This window comes from Pieris napi, chromosome 14, assembly GCF_905475465.1.
Source record: "Pieris napi chromosome 14, ilPieNapi1.2, whole genome shotgun sequence".
Lineage (NCBI taxonomy): Eukaryota > Metazoa > Arthropoda > Insecta > Lepidoptera > Pieridae > Pieris > Pieris napi.
In genome coordinates this window covers 11811081-11834201 of record NC_062247.1, presented here as the reverse complement: position 1 = coordinate 11834201, position 23121 = coordinate 11811081, and the positions used below count along the sequence as shown (strand labels likewise).

The 23121-nt window shown below is 33.7% G+C and overlaps 1 protein-coding gene across 1 annotated transcript; it reads left to right on the top strand.

The window, feature by feature from the left end:
* The first annotated feature begins 3633 nt into the window (after positions 1-3633).
* On the top strand, positions 3634-10881 carry LOC125056313. Its single transcript, XM_047659345.1, has 7 exons — positions 3634-3776; positions 4561-4665; positions 5537-5650; positions 6807-6934; positions 7720-7825; positions 8476-8535; positions 10862-10881. The coding sequence occupies exons 1-7, from the start codon at positions 3728-3730 to the stop codon at positions 10879-10881; spliced, it is 582 nt and encodes a 193-aa protein (XP_047515301.1). The 5' UTR covers positions 3634-3727.
* The last annotated feature ends 12240 nt before the right edge of the window (positions 10882-23121 follow it).

Here is a 23121-nt window from a genome sequence, read left to right as displayed (position 1 = left end):
CACTATATCTAGGTTTCTATTAAAAAGCGAAATCAAAATTTTAAGAAACAAATTTAGTACAAACCTCCAAAAATCAGCCTTTTTGCACAAATTTTTATATGAAGTTTGGGCGTTTATAATGTACTCATTAATTATTGTAACCGGAAAGAAATATTTGCATAGAAACTTTGCAAATGTAATGGAGTTTCTATATGTAAAACATTTTTTTCATAATCTTGTAAGGCTTACGAAAAACACGTATTCCTTGGAACACGTTTTATGAAATTTCCGCACACTATTTTTCTTTCAATGTAATCGCGTTCTCACTTGCTGACATTGCGCTGGATGAAACAAAAAGTGTTTTGGCCATGCTCGCGTTGACGTTCGTCGGACGGGAAAGGGCGCTCTTAATAAACAAACAAACGCAAATTACCCATTTTCAATAAAAATACCTTTAATTTATGAATTACGAGGACAGTGAAGGTCCAGAAGATAAGCACGTTTACGAACTCCATGATAACAAGGAGTTATTTGAGGGGTTTATAAGGGGTGATCATGGATTATATCAGCAGGCTCCAAGACGGATGAAGAGACAAAGCGAAAGCACAATAGATGTATTAACAAACTTACCACCTCTAAAACCGTTAACGGTAAGAATAGTTAAAATACATTTCATTAAATTGTTTGTTTACATAGTAAGTTAGCAGGCACGCACAAGTAGAACAAGCCAAGGAATTTGAGTTTGATCCAATCAATAACGTTTATATTGTGTATTATTTGCATTTCACAATCAAAGACAAATCAATTATATAAAGGCACTTTTGAAAGACAACATTATAAGTTAAAAATATTTAAAACAACTCATAACGACAAGAATGGGCAAGAAACTCCATACTTACTCTTTTAAAATAGTCTTTACAATATTTTATATATATTGATTTGATAATATTATATGAACATGTGTCTAGAATAAAAAAGTGCAATAAAGCCTGTCTCACGTTTGTGCTAAAGAAAGGCAGTGTGAGTGTCCATGGGCGGCGGTATCACTTAACATCATTTGAGCCACCTGATTGCCCCGTGTTTTATAAAAAAATGTGTACAGGCTGTGTTTAAAAACATTGTTTAATATTTGGCTTATAGTTGGGACCAAACCAGACAAACATAAGACATTCACTAGCATTAGTATCACACTATAGTAATCTAATGTGTTTGGTTACAGGACGAAGTTTTTGCTATGACCGGTGATTCTATAGTTCTTGATTGTTATCCTTCAGGATGTAAACAAGAAGAAAAACATCATTTTTGGATAGCAGGAGATAAACTTAATAATTTAGCCAATTTAACGAGACTTAATATAAAAAATATTCGGAAAGAAGACTCGGGAGTCTACGTATGCTATAATAATGTATGTACTTAGAAAGTATTTTTTTAATTGGCGCGTCTCCTAGGGTCTGTGGATCTTATATTTGGAAATTACAGATTGTTTGATTCTATAAAGTTACTATATACAATCCTGTAAAGGACAAAGCAGCAGTACTCACAGTCGTTCATTAGGAGTAAAAAAGTTCATGAGTAGGCAACTTAACAAATAAATAATAATTAAGTTAATATTATATTAATAAATTTAAGAAATGTATTAAATAAAAGCTGTGTAAAAAGGCTTACTATAAAGTTAACGATTATCTTGTTGATAAAAGGGCCTGGGACTAGTGCTAGACAGGCTACTTCTAATTAATTTGCGATATTTGTTTTAAAATAATTGTTGTTTAATGATTTGCTATTTTAATAGATTACCGAGAGTTTTTTAGGGATGTCTACCTTTTCAAAGTAATGACGTGGAATAAGTGATAAATTATACTCCATAATAAACATATTTTTTTTATTTTAATCAGTTTAAATATTTTTAGAAGTTCGGCAAATAGAAAAGGACTTTTGCTTTCGGTCATTAACTAAAAGGGCATTAAATGTAATTTTGCGAAATATATAATAGTTATGAACATATAATTTACTGACTATGATTTCGGCTGTTGACGTATTTGGAAGTTTTGCACTTAATGCTTGTTATAAACATTTTCCGATATATGAAAGGAAATTTGTATTGTAAATATTGTTGAGTACTGTAAATATTTCAGGACAATATGATTGTGCGGCGTGTCAAAGTGAGCGTGATGGATGTTCCCAAGTTTAATGTAGTTTTCGCGACGGTATACGAAACATCTACGTCATGCACTTATAATGTAAGCAAAAATGAAATATTAATTTTTAGTTGTTTTTTATGAGTTAAAAAATACAGTTACCGCGATGTAGTAGTGTTGGTCTGAGGTCGTAGGTTCGATCTCCAGCTGTGCACCAATGTACTTCTTTCCATATGCGCATTTGACATTCGAACGATGCAAACATCGTGAGTAAACCGGCTATAGACCCAAAATGTCGACGTCGTGTGTCAGACACAGAACAGATGCAGAAATCTGAGGCCCAGACCGCCCAGATTTAGTGCGATGTAATATGTTACACAAATTAAGATGGTTTTGATATTATGAAGTCAGTAATAATATCAGTTCACAGACTTTACATAATTTAAATTTTTTTAATGCAGTTGCATATCAAACACGAAAAAGAGTAAAAGTCATTTAATGTTCTGAGATTGTTTCATATTTTGGTTGCAAAAACATAAAATTACATACTTTAATAAATAATAAAAATATAATTTCATAGGTAAATAATTGTTATTTAAAAAATAGGCTTTAATACGAAAATTGGGCATATAACAATGTAGGATTATTCGTATGACGCCTCGATTTCTGTTTGAAGTGTAAATTTTATTACATTAGTAATTTGTTCGCCATTGTATCTGTAGTAGAATACCAAATGCGTTGAATAGGAATAACATTTTATTAAAATTAATGATATTTTTAGGATTTACGAGCAATACAAAAAATTGGAGAACTGATGAGTCAAATTATATGTGGGAATTTTTGTTCCATAAGAATTGATGAACCCGTATGTATGAAAGATAGGGTAAGTGATGTATTTGGAAAAGTAGTAAATCATGTTTGATTTTATTGTTTTTGTTGGTCAACATTACTTACTAAAGTATAGTAAAGTATAGTAGTATAGCTACTAAACTATCTTATAAGTCGAGTCAAGTCAAAATCATTTATTCATATAGGTAACACAATGGTACACGTATGAACGTCAAAAAAAATATACATGTCACCTTCAAAAATGCTAATTTCGAAACAACCTCTTTTGATGATACTTGGAGCTTAATTTGGAAAGATTTGGACTAAGAATTATCTCCACGTGTGGAATAACACTTATGGGAGTAGATCCACTGGATTATCTCTCATATATCGGGTTCGATCCCCAGCTGAGGCGAACATCGATGTGATGAGCATTTGGTGTTGTTCTTAGGTCTTGGGTGTTTAAATATGTATTTATATGTATATGTATCTATAATATGTATGTATATCCGTTGCCTAGTACCCATAACACAAGCTTCACCAGCTAGCATGGGACGAGGTCAATTGGTGTGAATTGTCTTTAAAAAAAAATATATATATAATGGCTTAATTTGCCTAAAGTCAGTTTCAAACTGACTATATTCTAATTAAGAAATAATTTTTTTAATGAATAAATCCATTTCTAGAAAGACGAGTCGTACCTCTTAAGGACTATAACAGTTATTTTTCCACAATATCCAAGTATAAACTGTAGCATTGAATGCCAGAGAAATTTCAGAAGTTCAATGTCTGTATTGTACGCGAAAAATGCACCCATTTTGGCGTCAATACCCGGTAAGTAAATTATAAAATATATACCAGCTGAGTTTCGTCGTTAGTCGAGACAGAATACCAATTCTTGAAAGGCCGGCAACGCACTTGCGAGCCTTCTGGCATTGTCAGTGTCCATGGGCGGCGGTATCACTTAACATCAGGTGAGCCTCCTGCCCGTTTGCCTCCTATTACATTAAAAAAAAAAATACGAAACTCTACACGTATGGTTCGTTCGTCCACAACTGAGGGTTTTTAAGGCAGTTTCTGCCTCCACCACTATGTGGAACCAGCTGCCCATCGATGTAGTTCCGAACCATCTCGACTTAGTGTCCTTCAAGAAAAGTACCAATTCCTAAAAGGCCGGCAACGCACTCGTTAGTCCTCTGGCATTGAGTATCCTTGGGCGGCGGTATAACTTAACATGAGACGAGCCTCCTGCCCGTTTGCCTCGTTATATATATGCACAAAAATATATATACATATGTATAGTATATTAAAAATTGTAATAAAAATGAAAATATTTTAGCGCAATATAAATTACTTTGTCATTTTTTATAGATCGGGGCAAACGAGCCGAACGCTCACCGCCCATTGACACTCAATGCCACATGGCTCGCGAGTGCGTAGCCGGCCTATTAAGAATTGGTACGTTCTTTTCTTGTAGGACCATAAGTCGAATTAGTTCGGAAATACTTCAGTATATGCTATAAAGTTTAAAAAGAGATTTAAAACATTTAAAAAAAGTTAATTAAAAAAAGCTCACGCAAGGTTAACAAGTTATACTTATAATAATTAAATATTGTAGTTATGATAATGTATTACGGTGGTTCATTACCAGAAGAAGTGAATACTTGGACACCATCAATGCAAGAACCCCAAGCATTTGTAAGCCATACACTTAGGACGAGTGGTAAGTACACATTTTTACACGTGTTTTAATACCGAAGTAGAAAGATTTTTTTCCAGCCATTAATGCGAGACCAACTAAGCTCTGTAGGGTAGAATTTGTTGATATTTTCGTAATCCTATAACTAAAATAAATTATAAACCACAAGCCAAAGATGGAATACATAATACAAAAGAAAAAAAATTAAATACAAAATACCTAATTCGGCTGTGCTGTGTCATGGTGTGAAATGGTATGTACGTGACTGTATATGTGAGGTGTGCTCATGCAGGATTTAGCGCTATGGATATTATTAATAGGTACAAGTAGTAAGCATATTCCGCGATAGTTAAAAAATAATTCAAATTAAATTCTTGTACTAAAGTTACAAATCTTAAATTCAACTGAATTTTGTTTTGATTAATGATTATAATATTATAAATTAACTAAAAAAAGGGTGCGTGTACTTTTGTACGCGCGTAAGAAGTTATACTTCTTTGGCATTATTAAAAATAGTTTTTGATTGCATGCAAATAATTAATTACAATTAAATAATCAAAGACTGGAAAAGGAGTCATTATAGTCAATAAAGTTCAGTTTACATTTGAAATTCTATTATTATTCGAATGTTGTTTTTAAATTATGTCCAATGCCGTAGCCTCTTTCGTGGGCAACTTCATTCTGTTAATTTTGTGTCGCGGTGCTCGCGCATCGTAAAATTTCACTCTCATAAATTTTTCATAACGCGCCTAAAGAAGTATATCTTCAATAAATATTTATTATTATTCTCTTACATTAAGTCTAACATAAATTCTATTATTATTCGAATGTTGTTTTTAAATTATGTCCAATGCCGTAATTTAATGTATTATTCAAGTTTTATTTATTTTTTAAGATTCCAACGGACACAATGAATACCATTCGTTGGCAGATACTGACCCTGGGACCATACATGTAGTTGTTGCATGTCCAGCTGGGTTTTTCTTGGTTTCAAGTCAGAAAATTTGCGGTTAGATTCCATCTTTCAATTATAATACAATTATTATCCCCCTATAACGCGATTTTCGCCCAAATATAACGCGATATATTTCTGTAATGTGAAATGTATAATGTTTTGTCATGTCTATAATTAGTTTTGCGTACCTTTGCACTTATTCAATTGTGTTATAAAATTAAACTAAATAACTTTATTATATTTGTGTTCCTAGTTTTTGAATTGTTAAAACGGTTAGAATACTCCTACAACTTGTTTTCCTATAACGCGGTCCGGTTCTACCGCGTTACAGGGGGTTCACTTTTTAATAGACTCGATTTCGATTTCAATATTATGCTTAGTTCACACGCGCGCGTTCAACTCTACGTTCAACGTGCACATTCACATTCACGAGCGTGTAAACGGTACGCCCGAGCCCGTGAACGCGCCTGTGAACGTGAATGCCGCGAATCGGGCAAGTGTCGGTTTTTTGGCAAAGTTCAAAGGATGAATGTGCGGGCGCCCGGTGACTGTTCACACGCGCGCAGGCAGTCAGTCTCTCCGCGCTTTCGCGACGAGTGGATCTTCATTCAACGTTGCTAAGAAAGTCGCTACGATCGGAGATTACAACATGGCGGAATATAATAATTTTGTTTCTTTTTCCAATAAAAATAAGTTAAGCCAAAGGATATGGCAGCAACAACACCGAGATCCTCGCTGCTCGCCATTCTGGCACTGACTGGCACGACGGCGTGCGTGTGAACAGCTTGAATGTCCGCCGGCCCGGTACGGGCTGCATGCCGCGCAGCCCGCCAGGCAGCCCGCCGGGCTGCACGGCGCGCGTGTGACCGTAGCATTACATTTTGTAGACACGACGTCAAAAAAGATTGCTGGGCTTAAAAATATAAGAAATTATGAAGTATTCTTGGGAATGAGTGAGCATTCTTTGCGTTATGTCATAATGCAAGACACTCAGTCATTGTCGATTGTTTTAAATTAACCTAATTAAAACATTTCTTCATACTTCTTTTAATTTTCTTATACAGGCTGGATTTAATATCTAGCTGTTTGTGCTTTATAAACGTAGATTTGTTAAGGCATGTGGGATTGCTAAACCATACGTGCGAAGGAAATTAAATTTCAATTTGACCTCGGGTTAGAGAATCGCATCCCGATTTATATTTCATTTCAGGTTTGTGCCCATCAGATACATATTCTATAGAAGGTGGAAACTCTTGTGTAAGGTGTCCAGATGGTACAAAATCGGAACCAGGCTCGGCCTTCTGTCATTTATCATTGGACCGCTTAGCGAGGTCTATTGTATGTAAAATGAGTTAATTTTATTATTTAATTATTAGCTGACCCAGTGAAAAATAGTCATTCACGTGATACTTTTTTTTATATTTTTTTTTAAGACAATTCACACCAATTGACCTAGTCCCATGCTAAGCTGGTGAAGCTTGTGTTATGGATATTAGGCAACGGATATACATACATATTATAGATAGATAGACATATAAATACATAATTAAACACCCAAGACCTAAGCACAACACCAAATGCTCATCACATCGATGTTCGTCTCAGCCGGGGATCGAACCCGGGACCCATGGCTTCGCAGTCAGGGGTACTAACCACTAGACCAATGAGTCGTCAAACTTTAATTATCGTGAAGAGAGTAGGCCAACATCCTACTGGCTTCAGCATGCGACTCTCATCACTGAGGTTGTAGGTTCGAACACAGGCTCTGCACCTATGTACGCATTTAACAATCGCTCGTACGGTGGAAGTATGAAAACATTGTGAGTAAACTGACCCCAAAACTCGACACAGAATACTGCCTATTAACAAATTAATGATCACGAATCATACATACATTTTAAGCCCAGACTTAAACGGTTAAACCATCTGTGAAGTAAATAACTATACAGTTATTTTGTCTATGATGTTGGGTAGTTGTCGATTTTTTAAAATCTTATTTGAATATCTCCGATATTTTTAGAATTTATTAAAGGCTTGTAAGTTTTAGTGCCCACGGGCTGTGGTTTCACAGAACATTAGCCTGTCTATGTCTTTGTACTATAGTTATAATATATATTTTACAGTGGGCTGACAATCCTTGCGTATCACTAAAAGTGATTTGTGTAATGGCTATGATAATCATAATATTGATTTATTTATACCGTCACTTCGCAAATTCAGAAAAAAGCTGTAAGTATTGAAAGAAAATATCTGTAAATCCATAATTCAGAGTTCTATAGATTCATAAATAAATTAGAAAATGCACGCAGTTATTTACGACTTGTGATGAAAGTCATTTTTCCTCACATCAGTATTTTTATTTTTTACTGTCGTTTTGGCTTGTCTTTTTCAAAGCCTTATTTCAAACTAAAGAACTGAGACGTACATCTTACCCACTGGAGACTGGAAGTCTGTTTAAATCGACATGTTTCGAATAACGTTTCAGAATTGTTTTCTCGGGAATCAAGCCAGGACTTTGTAGTTTAACGCGTTTAATTAACTTGTTCAATTACTGAGCGAATCAATTTGACATTGATGCGTTTAATTTTTTTTCAAATATTTGTGTTTCTAATGTGGAACCAGCTACCCGCAGAAGGATGTCCGAACCAATTCGACTTAGGGTCCTTCAAGAAAGAGCGTACCAAAAAAGGCACCGCACTCGCGAGCCCTCTGGCATTGAGTGTCCATGGGCGGCGGTATCACTTAACATCAGATGAGCCTCCTGCCAGTTTGTCCCCTGTTATTTATAAAAAAACATATCCATATATCTAAAGTTTTATTCAATATGATATTATCTACATGTGTAAGATGTTAAAATTTTTATAATGCTTAATTTTCAGCAAAGAAATCTAATCAAAAACAACCAAAAAGTCGTTCGCGTAAAGGTTCAACTAATAATGGTAAAATTATATTACGACATAATAAAAAAACTAAATTTTTTAATTGATTCAAACAGATGCAAAAATGTACTATTGATATGCGTTAAAATGAATAAAAAAATACCTTCATATAATAAACGCTTACCAAGTTATTTTCAATTGTTTATCGAAAAGAGCTTCTTCAGACTTCTTTAGTTGCTCAAAAAAAATTTTTTTTTTAATTTTTTTGCATTTGTGTTTATTTTGAAATAGTTTCTTTAGTCCAGTAGCTTTAGTAATATTTTGGTTAATTGATAATAATATATTAATTTAAATTAAAATAATAATTGCGATTTATATTCTTAAATGAAATGATGATTTTTAGAACCATGTCATCTACATAGACCAGTGCCGATAATTTTTGAAACCTAAAAAAATTACAGTAGGATGAAACCCATTAGAAAAGCAGGGGAATATGATCAAAATGAAAGGAAAAATAAATTACGGTCGATCTGAGGTCGGGAAGGGGTCGGGGGGGGAGTTTTAAGGGTAAAAAACGGTTTATCTCGATTTCCGGCAAAACTAAAAGTCCTATCGAAGAAAGTTAAATGGCAAAGTTGTAGGTAATAAAAAGATCTAAAACTTTTGTATTCACACATTTTCACATAACCTCAAAATTTATGTGAAAAATTCTAAAAACCAAGTTTTTGGTTTTTAATTTTTATCTTTTACAAAAATATTTTTTTTTTAACAAAATTTGGTCAAAACTTACCTTTCTATGTCCCAAATACACTGTAATTTATTTTATTAAAAATATTTATTAGTTCACCTTATTTTGAATTAATATCGAAAAAACACCCTAATTTTCAATCGAAAATTCTGACGTCAAAATTTTAGCTTTTTTCAAAAAGTTGGTGTCCTTTCAGTTCGTTGAAATCTCTACTTTCCTATGGTAAAAAAATATATATATATTACCATAGTAAATCTTCTCAGAAAACGCAAAAAATCGTATGCAGTAACGCCCAGACCTGTCATCCCCTTCCTTACTTCTCTATGAAATACGAAAATTTTAGCCCATCTAAAGGCTAAATTTTTTTTTTTAGGTCACTTAGGTATATATAAGTTATCTTAAAATAGTAATAAATAGGCATCTGATTATAATTTAAAGAAGATTCATAGAGAAGTAGGGAAGGGGGTGGCGCGTCTGGGCGTTACTGCATACGATTTTTTGCATTTTCTGAGAAGATTTACTATGGTAATATATATATATTTTTTTACCATAGAAAAGTAGAGATTTCAACGAACTGAAAGCACACCAACTTTTTGAAAAAAGCTAAAATTTTGACGTCAGAATTTTCGATTGAAAATTAGGGTGTTTTTTCGATATTAATTCAAAATAAGGTGAACTAATAAATATTTTTAATCAAATAAATTACAGTGTATTTGGGACATAGAAAGGTAAGTTTTGACCAAATTTCGTTAAAAAAAAAATATTTTTGTTAAAGATAAAAATAAAAAACCAAAAACTTGGTTTTTTGAATTTTTCACATAAATTTTGAGGTTATGTGAAAAATGTGTGAATACAAAAGTTTTAGATCTTTTTATTACCTACAACTTTGCCATTTAATTTTCTTCGATAGGACTTTTAGTTTTGCCAGAAATCGAGATAAACCGTTTTTTACCCTTAAAACTCCCCCCCCGACCCCTTCCCGACCTCAGATCGACCGTAATTTATTTTTCCTTTCATTTTGATCATATTCCCCTGCTTTTCTAATGGGTTTCATCCTACTGTAATTTTTTTCACTTTTTATTTATTTTAAAGGCTATCTGCACTGGTCTAACAGTCAAACAACGCTATGAATATTGAAAAATATTTCAATTAAATTTATTGGATCTTAATGTTCAAATTCCAGTTAATAATTGAGTAAATCAATCTAAAATGCATTACAAAATATATTTTATTTCAGGTGCACGGCAAATTTGGAATAAAAGTAGCCCTCCGCTACCACCACTCGACTTTTAGGTAAATTTTGCATTTCAAGTTCGACACTTCAAATCCTGGGTAAAAATAAATGTTTTAAAGAAGTTATTCATACTATGCATACATTACTCGTTGTACTTCAAAAAGCTTAGTCTAAACCTTTTAGTATTTTGATTCAATTACCAACAGCTACTTTCATAATTCTATTTAGAAGACAGAAGAATAGTACTTATTAATATTTTGTATAATCGTAAAAGCTATTGCATAAATAATGTTTAACTAATTAAGGCTTATAGTAAATTTTTCAATGAGACCATTAATCGATATTGTTATAGAATATTGTCATTTATTTATATGTAGATGAATTAATAAATTGTTTATTTAAAGGCACCTTTGGTATAGTGTGAATTTGTATAACACAAATTTTGTAAGCGTTCTATACTTTTAGATATAGGGTATGTAAGAAAGTGCCGAACAGGTAATTATATTTTTAAGTGGTTTTTCTTTGTCATAAGTTTATTTTAAGATTTCGAAATAAATGGCTTACAATATAATTTTTTTTAATTATAATACCCAAGCTTAGCGAAAAACTTTTTGAAGTGAAGGTTCATCCAAAGGGAGGAACTGCATCCAGTCTAACTACCAATAGGTCCGAGAGCTCCAGGCTCTTTGCTTGTGCTTATCCGCTCCTCTCGCTCTAGGCCACTGCTGCTTCACGACAACACTAGACCACACACTGCACAATAGACTGCTACCAAATTAGAGGAATTTGAAATTGAATTTGAATGTCTGATATATCCAACGTCCTCCCCACCTTTGCTCCAACAGCCCTGCGATTCTGTAACTCACTTTTCGAACTCACACAGCGGTTTTCGCATCGGCGGACGCTCTCAAATCAGTCGTGAAGCAGCCAGAGTTACAGAATCGCAGGGCAGATTACCATTTTTTTTCGTAATTTGGGTAATTTTTTGCAAGGTAAAACATTCAATTCCGATGGCGCAGCCGAAACCGCCTTCAAAGATTTTTTTCATTCCCACCCGATTTTTTTAATAAAGGGTCCAATGAACTATAAGATGACAAAAGTGCATAGATAGCAATGGTACATACTTTGATTAATTAAATATATTAATTATATATTTGAAAAAATCTACCTTTTGTTCATCCCATACAAAACGTCAATTTCATAATGACGTAATATATATCCATTTGACCAATAGTTGAACAAAGATTAGCTGCAGTATAAATGTAACTTGCTTGTCTCTTAGCCTTGCGTGATATATGGCTGACACGTTCCAATAAGCCGTCTCTGTGCCGAAAAGTGCTAGTGCGATCTAAATTTGCTATAAATACATACTGGAATTAGCTACTTGAGTACGAATATCATTTTAAATATAGCTTCAGGTGATCTTTGATCTAAATGACGTCTTTGAATACCGACCATACATTGCCAGAACGCTCGCGTGTGCGTTACTGGCCTTTGACATTGCTTGGGATCTTAATTAATAAATGTCCTTTGCTGCCACGGCGGCTGATATTAATTAATACTGACCATTTCCACAGATTACAAGTACAGAGGGAGAGCATTCACGTTCTATAACCACTAATACTATTTATAATTATACAAACATGGTAAAGAGTATTTACAATTTTCTTAACCTACAAAGTAATAATAAAAATTATTAAAAAGAAAATCAAAACAAATGTAAAAAGTTTGGTCCCTGTGGCAGCGTACCTTTAACGCTGGCAGCATTTCGCTGTATTGCGATACTTATTCGTTGAGCCAGGAAAGTACCAGCTCTGGGGTCACCGGTACTATCTACTAGGCGCCAACATAAATCTTTAGGGCCTGTGCACTTGAACCTCACGACCCAAGAGTCTACTCCAAAGGGAACAAAATCGAAGTTGGAGGAAAGACTCTTATATTCGTGCCGTTTATTATTTTCTGCCTGCTCCGAGGCTGCCCCAGGTTTTTTGCTTGTCTGAAGGATAATAAGTATAATACAATAATAATAATAATTTTATTCATGGCAAATAGGTTATGACATAATTCATATATCGCTAGCCCCCACACTAGGGAATCCCTGTGTTGTGGGTAACTAGATAACATTTAGTCAGTGGTACATGGTACATGTTTGAAACAGTTTTTGAGAAAAAGTAGGTTTAGTGTTATAACTAATAAAACACAACACAGCTTATCCGGAGCTGGATATATTCGGTAGTGGGCTGATCGGTTTTAGAGAAACCATTGTGGGGTGCCTTTCTTGAACCTAATTCGCTGTTTTGCTGATGATTTTTCTTTTTTTTCTGCTTTTAAGTGCCAACAAATTTCTATAATTTTATTCTTTTTTGTTGTGTGCTTGTATTATCTTGTATTTTTTAAATAATTAGTAGATTAAGTACTGTGTGTGATGTCGTAAGCTTAATAACTAAAAAAAAAACACAAGTCTTATAAGACATTAAGTATGTGAATGTGTGAGACTAATAATAGCGGAGACTATTACTAGCGCAGACAAAGGCCTGCTTTACTTATTGAAGGCACTTGGGGTGTACTTCTCACCTAAGATGTCGATTTCTATATACGTAAACAGTCCTTAAATATCTTTAAGAACAGCTTTCGCCAATTATAGTTTAAAATTTAGTTCAGGAGACATTTTAAAGATCCCCTCTCGATTATTGGTTGGGAGTGAAATATCGGGACCCTTAACTTATTTATCTTCGGCTAGGCCTTGGGACGTGATAGCAATACGGAGATAGACAAAATATCTCTTGAATTTTAAATGAGATATAATTTAGTCCGCTTTATATATTTCCTGGCTCATTGATTTTAATGTCAAGGTATTTTTCAGGACAAACGATTTACATTAAACAATCTACATTTATTTATAAGGTTGGTATGGTCATTGCCTTTACGGGAAAAACTTAAAGATTTGCTTCCCATCAAAGCTATTATTTCTAGTAGCAAGACTTATAAAGCAAATTATGAGACACGCAAATATATCATTTAACCTAAACTATATAGTTTTTTTGAAAACAGAATAATAATAGCTATTACTACAAAGCAGTTTTGCCCCTTAAATAATCAGTCTTTGCCTCTTTAAGTCTTGGCCTCAGATTTCTGAATCTGTTTCATGATCATTTTTTTAAATCTAATAGGCAAGTAGGTGATCAGCTTCCATTGCCTGACACACGCCGTCGATTTTTGGGTCTAAGACATGTCGGTTTCCTCACGATGTTTTCCTCCACCGATCGAGCAAATGTTTTTGCGCACATAGAAAGAAAGTCCATTGGTGCAAAGTCGGGGATCGAACCTACGATCTCAGGTATGAGAGTCGCACGCTGAAGCCACTAGGCCAACACTGCTCCACTGCTCCTGTTTTGCCTCTTAAGGATGTGCAATTCGTTTTTATTTGTATTTTTTCTAGATGTAACATTATGTCGGCAATCGTTTTAAATTTAATTATAATATAGGTAATACTTTGGTTTCACGTGTGTTATGAGTAATGATGGTGAAGGTAGATACAAAATGTTGCTTGCAAGTTGTATATGTATACTTAGAATGAATTTCATCTTGGTACATTTCGAGCTACAAATGCGAAAACGTGAGCTAGTGCAAAGCTAAACGGGTCACGCTATAATTAAAACAAAAGACGAAAACGTGATTTCAGAAACTCGACTCAAAACTCTAGTTGAGTTGAAATTCTTAATTGAAATAATTTAGTTGATACATACATGTGTGTAATATTTATTTGGCCAACTTCGTTTGCACATTTATGTCCCTTTCTAAAATAAATAAAAGTGCGTGCGTACAAAGTACACATGTCAGAAGTGAAACTTATTTGGCAAACAAATTTTTTACTCTTGTTTATATTTATACAAATCTAAAACTTCAGATTTCCGAGACTTAGCGGTAGGGAAAAAGGAAGATATGTTAGCAATTTAATGAATTTAAGTGTCATTAAAATATTAAAAGTGTCGAAAATTAATACAAATACAAATAAAAAAATTTACCCTTCTCACTCTCTCTCAATCGGTCTCAATCGCTCTCTCCCTTTTCTTCGTCAAAAACGCTGCACATCTTCGTGACGTTCCGAAAAAATTTTACCCTCATGCGCCTAAAGAAGTTTCACTTCAAAAACTGATATTTGTGAGTTTTCTTGACCATTAAGATGTGATAAAGAGTATGATGTAATGGTTTCAGGCTGCTTACAAACTTTTTTAAAACACTTGGCGATTTAAAAGAGCGACGGAAAGTGCATTACCAGTTCTCAATCATTATACGCCCGTGATTTGAGAACTGGCAGTAAATGTACATTTAGAAATATTCAATATATTAATACAAGTGTATATTGAGTTACATTAATAATGGATATTTTGATTTCATTTTTTACAGTCATTTGTTTTCCTATAGACTGTTCTCCAGAGATTGGACTAAACTAAACGTCATCCCCTTTCAAAATACGCTAGAAGCACGCTAAAGTTTCAACCCTTCACCGTTTCACCCCATTGTTGATGCCCAAAGAGTTGCTAACATAATTTGGATCGTCATTACTTGTTATCATCGAACAATAATAGAATTCCTTGCCTCTTCGATCTTCTTTAAAGAGTAAATTATTTCTGTAAGAATTTCCTTGGTTATTCTATAATTGTATTCGTGGTTAAAAGTTTTGTGTTTTTTTATGTAATAGGAGGCAAACGGACAGGAGGCTCACCTGATATTTAGTGATACCGCCGCCCATAGACATATATACATTTCCAGAAGCCTCGCATGTGCGTTGCCGGCCTTTTAAGAATTGGTACGCTCTTTTCTCGAAGGACCCTAGGTGATACGGATGGTATTTTGTATTCTGCCTTGACGTCCGATGATGAAACTCAGCTGCAGGTATTAGTCCGCACAAATTCACCGAATACTCTTCATAGTAGAAGATGCAGAGAGTCCCATCACATCTGTACGCAACGCCATGGGATTAAGCCGCGCGGAAAGTGATTGGAATCGCTCTTCGTTGAATAGTTGAATACGGTCATGCAAAAGGAGCTGGTACTCCTTCCAAATGACCGCGAAACTGGCTGTTATTCGATATATCGAAGTAAATGTATTCGTGGTGGTGGTAAAGGTTTTGTGTTTTTTCTTATATTAAAATAAAAAACATCATTCCATGTTAAATTAACAGATTTATTGTTAGTTAAATTGCCTAAAATAATACTTAAGGACCAACTCTCTATCACCACGACAGCAGTCGAAAGTTGTATATTAATTTATACTATATTTATTTGGGCCGTGGGGTTAAAATGAACAGGCAGTAGATAGTATCGGACACACTGCCAGCACTGCGCGCTGCCACAGGGACCAAACTTTTTAAATTTGTTTTCATTTACTATTTATTAATTTTTATTATTACTGTAGGTTAATAATATTGTAAATACTGTACGTTTTTGAAGTTATACTTCTTTAGGCGCGTTATGAAAAATTGATGAGAGTGAAATTTTACGATGTGCGCGCACCGTGGCACAAAATTAACAGAATAAAGTTGCCCACGGAAAATGGTACGGCATTGGACATTATTTAAAAACAACATTCGAATAATAATATAATTTATATTACATTTAATGTAAGAGAATAATAATAAATATTTATTTATTTAATTTTTCAAATGTAAACTGAACTTTATTGACTATAATGACTCCTTTCTCCTGTCTTTGATTATTTAATTGTAATTAATTATTTGCATGCAATCAAAAACTATTTTTAATAATGCCAAAGAAGTATAACTTCTTACGCGCGTACATAAATACACGCACCCTTTTTTTTGTATTGGAAAAAAATCGATTCCATAACTGAATATACAATATTTATATTATATTTGTGTTTAATAACTCACGTAAATATAAGCCGATCTTAAACTAATATAAAGCGTCTACGTAACCCAACGTTAGAAGTCTATTCCAGACAAAGACGAGCCCGCAGAAGTAGTATGCTGAATCCACATTCTAGCGGATAGTCATCACAATCAATATCAGTTCACAATGGTTGCTACCGGCAGGGGTTTCTTTAGGTGAATTGATTCAAGATAACTTCATCAAGTCTATCTATAAAACCCAATAAAAACATTCTTAATTAATCTTACATATCTTAATTTAATCGTCCTAAGTTAAATAGAAAGTTCAAAACGCGACAATCGACTTTTATTCCAATTCCTTTATACAATTAAATAGTTAGAGGAAGTAACTCCTTGTTATGTTAATTTCTTGAGTTTGTATCTGTTAGCGGGATATAAGGAATAGGATAATGGGCGGTTGGTACCATCTAATTAGCATTATGGTGGCAATGGATGAATATTTTCCGCTTTCCTTAATGCTTTTATGTATAATGCGTTATGTGTGAATAAGTGAATTGACAAAACAATTTTGGGAAAATTACTAAGAATATATTACATAGATTATTAAATTATTAAAAATACATTTTATATATTATGTGTGACGTCTATATACTGGTACACTAGTTTTTACTTTATTTATTGGGTCGCGTTATAGGCAATATTCTGTTTGCGCATCGTAAAAATCATAAACACAAATCAAACACATCTGAATGAAATTTGAATGTTTTTACATTTGTATTTTTATCAATTTTTGTTAACACACATGTCTTCACTGAGTCATCATGGAACATTACGATCTAGCCTAACTTAAGACTAATAAGTAATTTAAGTCTAACCTAATTTACTAATAAGGATATTTACCATAACAAAGTGTCCCATAACACTACTTACAGTCTCTTTTAAATGGAAGACACTCTGTTCTTGTGTTCTATTTTTTTCACATACACAGTCTTCTCAGATATCAAGGAGTTGAATACCCTTGACTTTCACGTGTTGGTGGAGCCTATGTTCGTGGGATTTTTATCTAATAAGTCTTCTGTTTCTTGCCTACTGCAATTGTTTTACTAGTGTAATACACTATTAATTTATTAGCTAGCTCAAGGTAATATTGTATTAATTAGTATATTGGAGTTTCACCCTTTGTTGTCGACATCCCCAGGTGCCACACTGCACGATTTGGTTCGTCATTTGTTATAAAACAGCAAATGAGTGTAACTTCTTACTTCCTTCTTCCCTAGACAGTTTAATATGGGTTCATTTAAGCGGCGGTTAAATAGCCATTTCCTGGGCAGGCATTCCCTCCAATAGGCCACCTCTCACTTAACATGAGATGAGACAGTGGTCAAACGTCAGTCCTAAGTTCATTTAATGTTCTCTTGCAAGTGAATGTTGTAATGTTCTTCATGAGAAATAAATATCTTAAACCGTAACTTTTATAACATAGAATACGCTACGTTAAATTTAACAAAAACAGCCGCGAGCTGAGCAAAAAAGTACACAACTTTTCGAATAAACACACTGTTCTTCCTTATATAAATTTTTTTAGATAAATTCAAGCACTGTATTTACAAGACAGAAATATGGTTGTGACAAAATTCATCTATCGCTAGTCCCCACACTAGGGAGTCCTTGCGTTGTGGGTAACGAGATAACGATTATTCCGTGGTACATGGGGTATGTTTATAGCATTTTTTTAAAGAAAAAGTAGTATTAGTATTACAACTAATCAAATAGTATAAGAAATTAAGTATGTGTGAATGCATAAGTACATATATATGAATGTATGTATAATGTATATTGTATATCAGAGTGTAGCTGAGAGTTGTTGTAAGCGTGCGCTGTGTCTGTGTTAGTTTTTGGAGCCTCAGAAAAAAACAAAAATAAATCAGTGGTGCTACAACCTCTTTAAGTCTTGTCCTCAGATTTCTCAATCAATAGTAGCATTCTTAAATCTAATTTACATAGCGAAAATAATAATATTTAATTAAGTAAGATTACTTATAAATAAATAAAAGAAAATTATTTGTTGGTAATATTCTTAAGGTTTTATATTTTACGCCGCATTTCCCGTATCGCGACACAAAAGACCTCAACAAAAGAACTTGCATATTTTACATTCAAATGCATTAACACTGAAAGTAGGAAATAAGTTTAAAACCTCTCAGGCGCGTTTTTTGCCGCACTTTAATACATTAACTAGCTCCTTCAAAGAGCACTACAAAGCTGATAACTCGAACACTCGAGATTTCTTTTAACTATTTTCATTTTGTGAATTGCTAAATAAATTTAAATTTTCCTCTACAAAGCTTGTCACAGACGCAATTTGCAAAGTGGGTGCGGAGCATTGACATTAAATTTTCCGAATTATCGTGTGCTGTGATAACAAAGTCTATTAAATGGAAGTTATTAGAAATGCTTCGATTTAAAGAAGTTTATTCGTATTAAAAATAAAAACATACTTGTACAAACTTGGTTGTCCGTAAAGTTTGGGACTAGTGCTAGACAGGCTACTTCTAATTTGCGATATTTGTTTTAAAATAAGTGTTGTTTGACATAGTCATTTTGTATGATGATTTGCTATTTTAAAAGAATACCGAGAGTTTTTTATACCGGCTTTTTCTCTCGGCCTACACCCTCTGTCTTCTTTGTCGATGAGTAGGGATGTCTACCGGTTAAAATTTAATGACGTGGAATAAGTGATACCTGTATCTTATATTCCTTAATAAAATTTTTTTTTTTTTTAAGTCGGTTTACTGACGATAATTAAACGTGACGTCGTGACAAAACATTGATGAAATGATTGCATACTTTTATAAATAAAATTGAATCATTTTTTGAACTCACTATTTTGTATGGATACAAAGCAGGCGTAACTGGACAATGAGCGTAACGGGACAATGAGTCATGCTTTTTCCGTGCGTGCAACCGGCGTTCATCGATTTATTAGACGTTGTCACGTTAAAAAAAAGAAATTAAAACATATAAAACTATATACATGTATATCACAACATCATCGTACGCAGTTTTTTTTTTTATAGAACAGGGGGCAAACGGGCAGGAGGCTCACCTGATGTTAAGTGATACCGCCGCCCATGGACACTGTCAATGCCAGAGGGCTCGCGAGTGCGTTGCCGGCCTTTCAGGAAGTGGTACGCTCTTTTCTTGAAGGACCCTAAGTTAGTTATTGCATTAGAGTCCATCTACCAAAAAACTTCGCAGGCATATTCGAAACGGGTCCATTGCTACTATTTCCAGTATCTCAGGAGGCTGTTGTAAAGACTGGCTCCGAAATAGGTTATATTTTTGCGACCGTATTCGGTTCTGATTTTAGGTAATTTTTTTTAAACTAAAATGCATCTTGTGTTGTAGCTGCTCAATGTTCATTAATATTGTGACAAAGTATATTTTGTTAGTGGAAGAAAGAGGATAAAAAAGGATTTTAATTAATTTATTTTGTAGAACCTGATGTTAAGTGTACTAGTTGAAGCGCTAACCCATACTTTTATCAAATATAATAAATGTTATTTTATTAAGGAATTGTATATGGTTATTCGAACTGTTCTTCGAAAGCATCTAGCAACTTTACGAAGTATACCAGTAAGAGAAGATTTTGACTCCACGATAGGTTACTATCGAGATAAAGACCAAGGTATATACTATATAGGTTATACATAGGTTGCAGCTGAGTTGCATCATCGAACGTCGAGGTAGAATGTTTAATGTTTAAAGAACTTTATTTCTCATTACAAAAATTATTTTTTATTTACATGAGAAATTTAATATTAAGTATATACGAACGAGATACACGTCGTCATCAGCTAACCCAATTTTATTCTAATGGACCCATTCTGATGTGTGTCTTTAATGCCCTTTTGAACTGATCAAACACGCTAATGTTACGAACCTTAGACGGCAACCGATTAAACAATTGCACACCCTCATACCTAATAGATCTCTTTAAATAATTTGTGCGCGGCTTTGGCAAGATAAGCAAACTCGCTCGACGAGTATTGCGTGTAGTGGTGTATTTGATTTTATTAAATGATAAGTTACTATGTAGAGAGTTATTTAAATTTTTTTTAATAAGGATACAGGTGCTATAAACATATAGTTGTTTAATCGTCATAATTTTAGTTTCTTGGTAGATTTTATTAGTAGGTGTTAAAAAATTGAATCTGAATAGTGCTTTTATTAATTTATTTTGTAGTGTTTGTATTGTAGAAATTTTGTTTTTGCATGCTGTACCCCATATTTCAATTAGGTATATGAAATGTGGCTTGACTAAACAATTATAGATCAAATGACGTACAGATTGCGGAATGCATTTACATATTGACCAAAATCTGCCTATAAGTGATTTTAGTTTGGTAATTATGTGTGATATATGAAAGTTCCATTTTAAATTTGTATCCATTCTAAGACCCAGATATTTCTCCCATTTTTTGTTATTGATTTCAACATCTTGAACTTTAAGCGGTTGAAAGATAGGAATGAGTTTATTTGTTGCCTTGAATATTACATAAGATGTTTTTGAAATATTAATTGTTAGAAGATTTTGTTGAAACCAAGAAGATAGAACATTTAGGTCTGATTGAGCTTGAGCAACCAAAGTCTGGATATTTGAACCAAAGTAAAATAAGCAGGTGTCATCAGCGTAGAGAGTGATTCGGCCGTGTAAACCGAGTTCGTGAATGTTGTTAATATATATTAAAAATAACAATGGACCTAATATAGATCCTTTTGGGACGCCGCATGTTATTGGTATTTCTGAACTTTGAGCATTACCTATTTTTACTATCTGGGTTCTGTTTGATAGATAAGATTTGAATAATTTTAGTGCACAATCTTTTATTCCTATGCATTCTAATTTTTTTAAGCAATAAGTTGTGGCTTACGGTGTCAAACGCTTTTTTCAGATCAATAAAGACACCCAGCGCCATTTTCTTAGAGTCAATATTTTGTTTTATGTCGCTAACGAGATCGGCTGTGGCTGATAAAGTGCTGCTTTTTGATCTTAAACCATATTGGCGTTTAAAAATGAAATTGTTAGTTTGCAAGTAAGTGTCAAGTCGTGAGTAAATAATCTTTTCTAATATTTTTGATATTGTAGGTAGAATAGATATTGGTCTGTAATTGCCGGGTTCGGTTTTGGGGCCAGATTTATGGATAGGAGCAACTCTGGCCTTTTTAAGAGAATCCGGAAATTCACCTTTATGCAGCAGCTTATTAAAGCAGATCGAGAGATATTCAGAAATATGATCAATTACACATTTTATTGTTTTAGTATTGATCCCATCTATTCCAGTACTACAATTCGTGTTTAGTGTTTTTATTATATTAGTGATTTCAAGTGTTGTGCATGGATTAAAGTTAGATAGTTCAGAGTTAAGACTTTGAGGAAGTGCTAGTGTAAAATTAATGTGAAATTGTGTTGGTATTTCATTGGCTAGTTTTAGCCCTATGGTAGAAAAGTATGTATTAAAAGCAGCACAAATATCGGTTGTTTGAGTTAACTCTTTAGTGTCTATAATAAGTTTGGAAGGTGTGCAATCTTTATCTAGCTTGTTACTAGCCAATTTATTTATTAGACTCCACATTTTTTTCGGGTTTTTAGCGTGTTTAATAAATTCATTGGAGAAGTAATTATCTTTAGTTTCCCTTATTTTTCTTTTGACCGTATCTCTTGTAGTAGTATATTGTGCTTGAACAACTATATTTGTAGGATCTTTTTTCAGTTCAGCCCATAATTGGTTTCTAAAGTGAATTGCACTAATGACTTCTCCACTTATCCAATCTTTCTGAGGTGGATTAAGTATCTTTTTCTTTACTTGTTTGCATTTCCTTACACAGTCCTTAATCGTATCTTCTAGTAAAGAATAATCAAGTGTTGCTACATCTAAATTGTAGGTCGTGAATAGTTTGTTAAATTTAGCATAGTCAATGGCTTCATATTCAGAGTATATTAACTGCGGGGCTTTGGATTTTTTTAACTCGATATAAAGTTGCCTATGGTCGGACATTCCTGTCTCAATAAATGCCATATGAAAACGGTCACTTCTTAAATTTGAGCACACGTGGTCGATTATTGATTTACGTGTTTTCGAGTCACGTGTACAATATTTTTTCCTAATTTTATTTATGATGTTATATCCAGCCTCGTCCATTACATCCATATACTGCTTAGTTTGTTTTTCATTCTTTTTCACTAAATCTATATTAAAATCCCCAAAGACTACAGCCCTCTTTCTTTCTCTTAGTTGCAAGCGAAGTTCTTCCAAATACTTTGAGAAGTTTGTATCTCCAGGATTATACACAAGTCCAATTTCGGTGGCATATCTGTCTAATTTGACCCATAGGTAGTTGTTGCCATCTTTATATGTTGACTCCGACAAACTATGTCTAATACTGTTATGGACATAAGTTGAGACTCCACCACCTCTAAAATCCGATCTATAATTGAAATAATGAGTATAGTTTGGTAGACTCATCTCTTGGGCCTGAGTTTCATTAGTGATCCATGTTTCTGTAATGAGTACGATATGAACAGTTTTAGAAATTGTTTTTAAAATGCATTTGAGTTCATATAAAATACCATCCGTATCACCTCGACGTCTGTCGTTCCACAACTGAGCGATTCTTAAGGCAATTTTTGCCGCGCACCACCACTACCCACTGAAGTATTTCCGAAACAATTCGACTTTCAGGGCCTTCAAGAAAAGAGCTTACCCATTCTTAAAAAGCCAGCAGCGCGCTTGCGAGCCTTCTGGCAGTGTG

Excerpts from the sequence above, each read along its gene's own strand:
- LOC125056313 (XM_047659345.1), top strand. The coding sequence starts at position 3,728 with ATGTCTGTATTGTACGCGAAAAATGCACCCATTTTGGCGTCAATACCC. Across the intron at positions 4,666-5,536 it reads CCATACACTTAGGACGAGTG|ATTCCAACGGACACAATGAA; the intron begins GTAAGTACACAT and ends TTATTTTTTAAG. Across the intron at positions 6,935-7,719 it reads ACCGCTTAGCGAGGTCTATT|TGGGCTGACAATCCTTGCGT; the intron begins GTATGTAAAATG and ends TATATTTTACAG.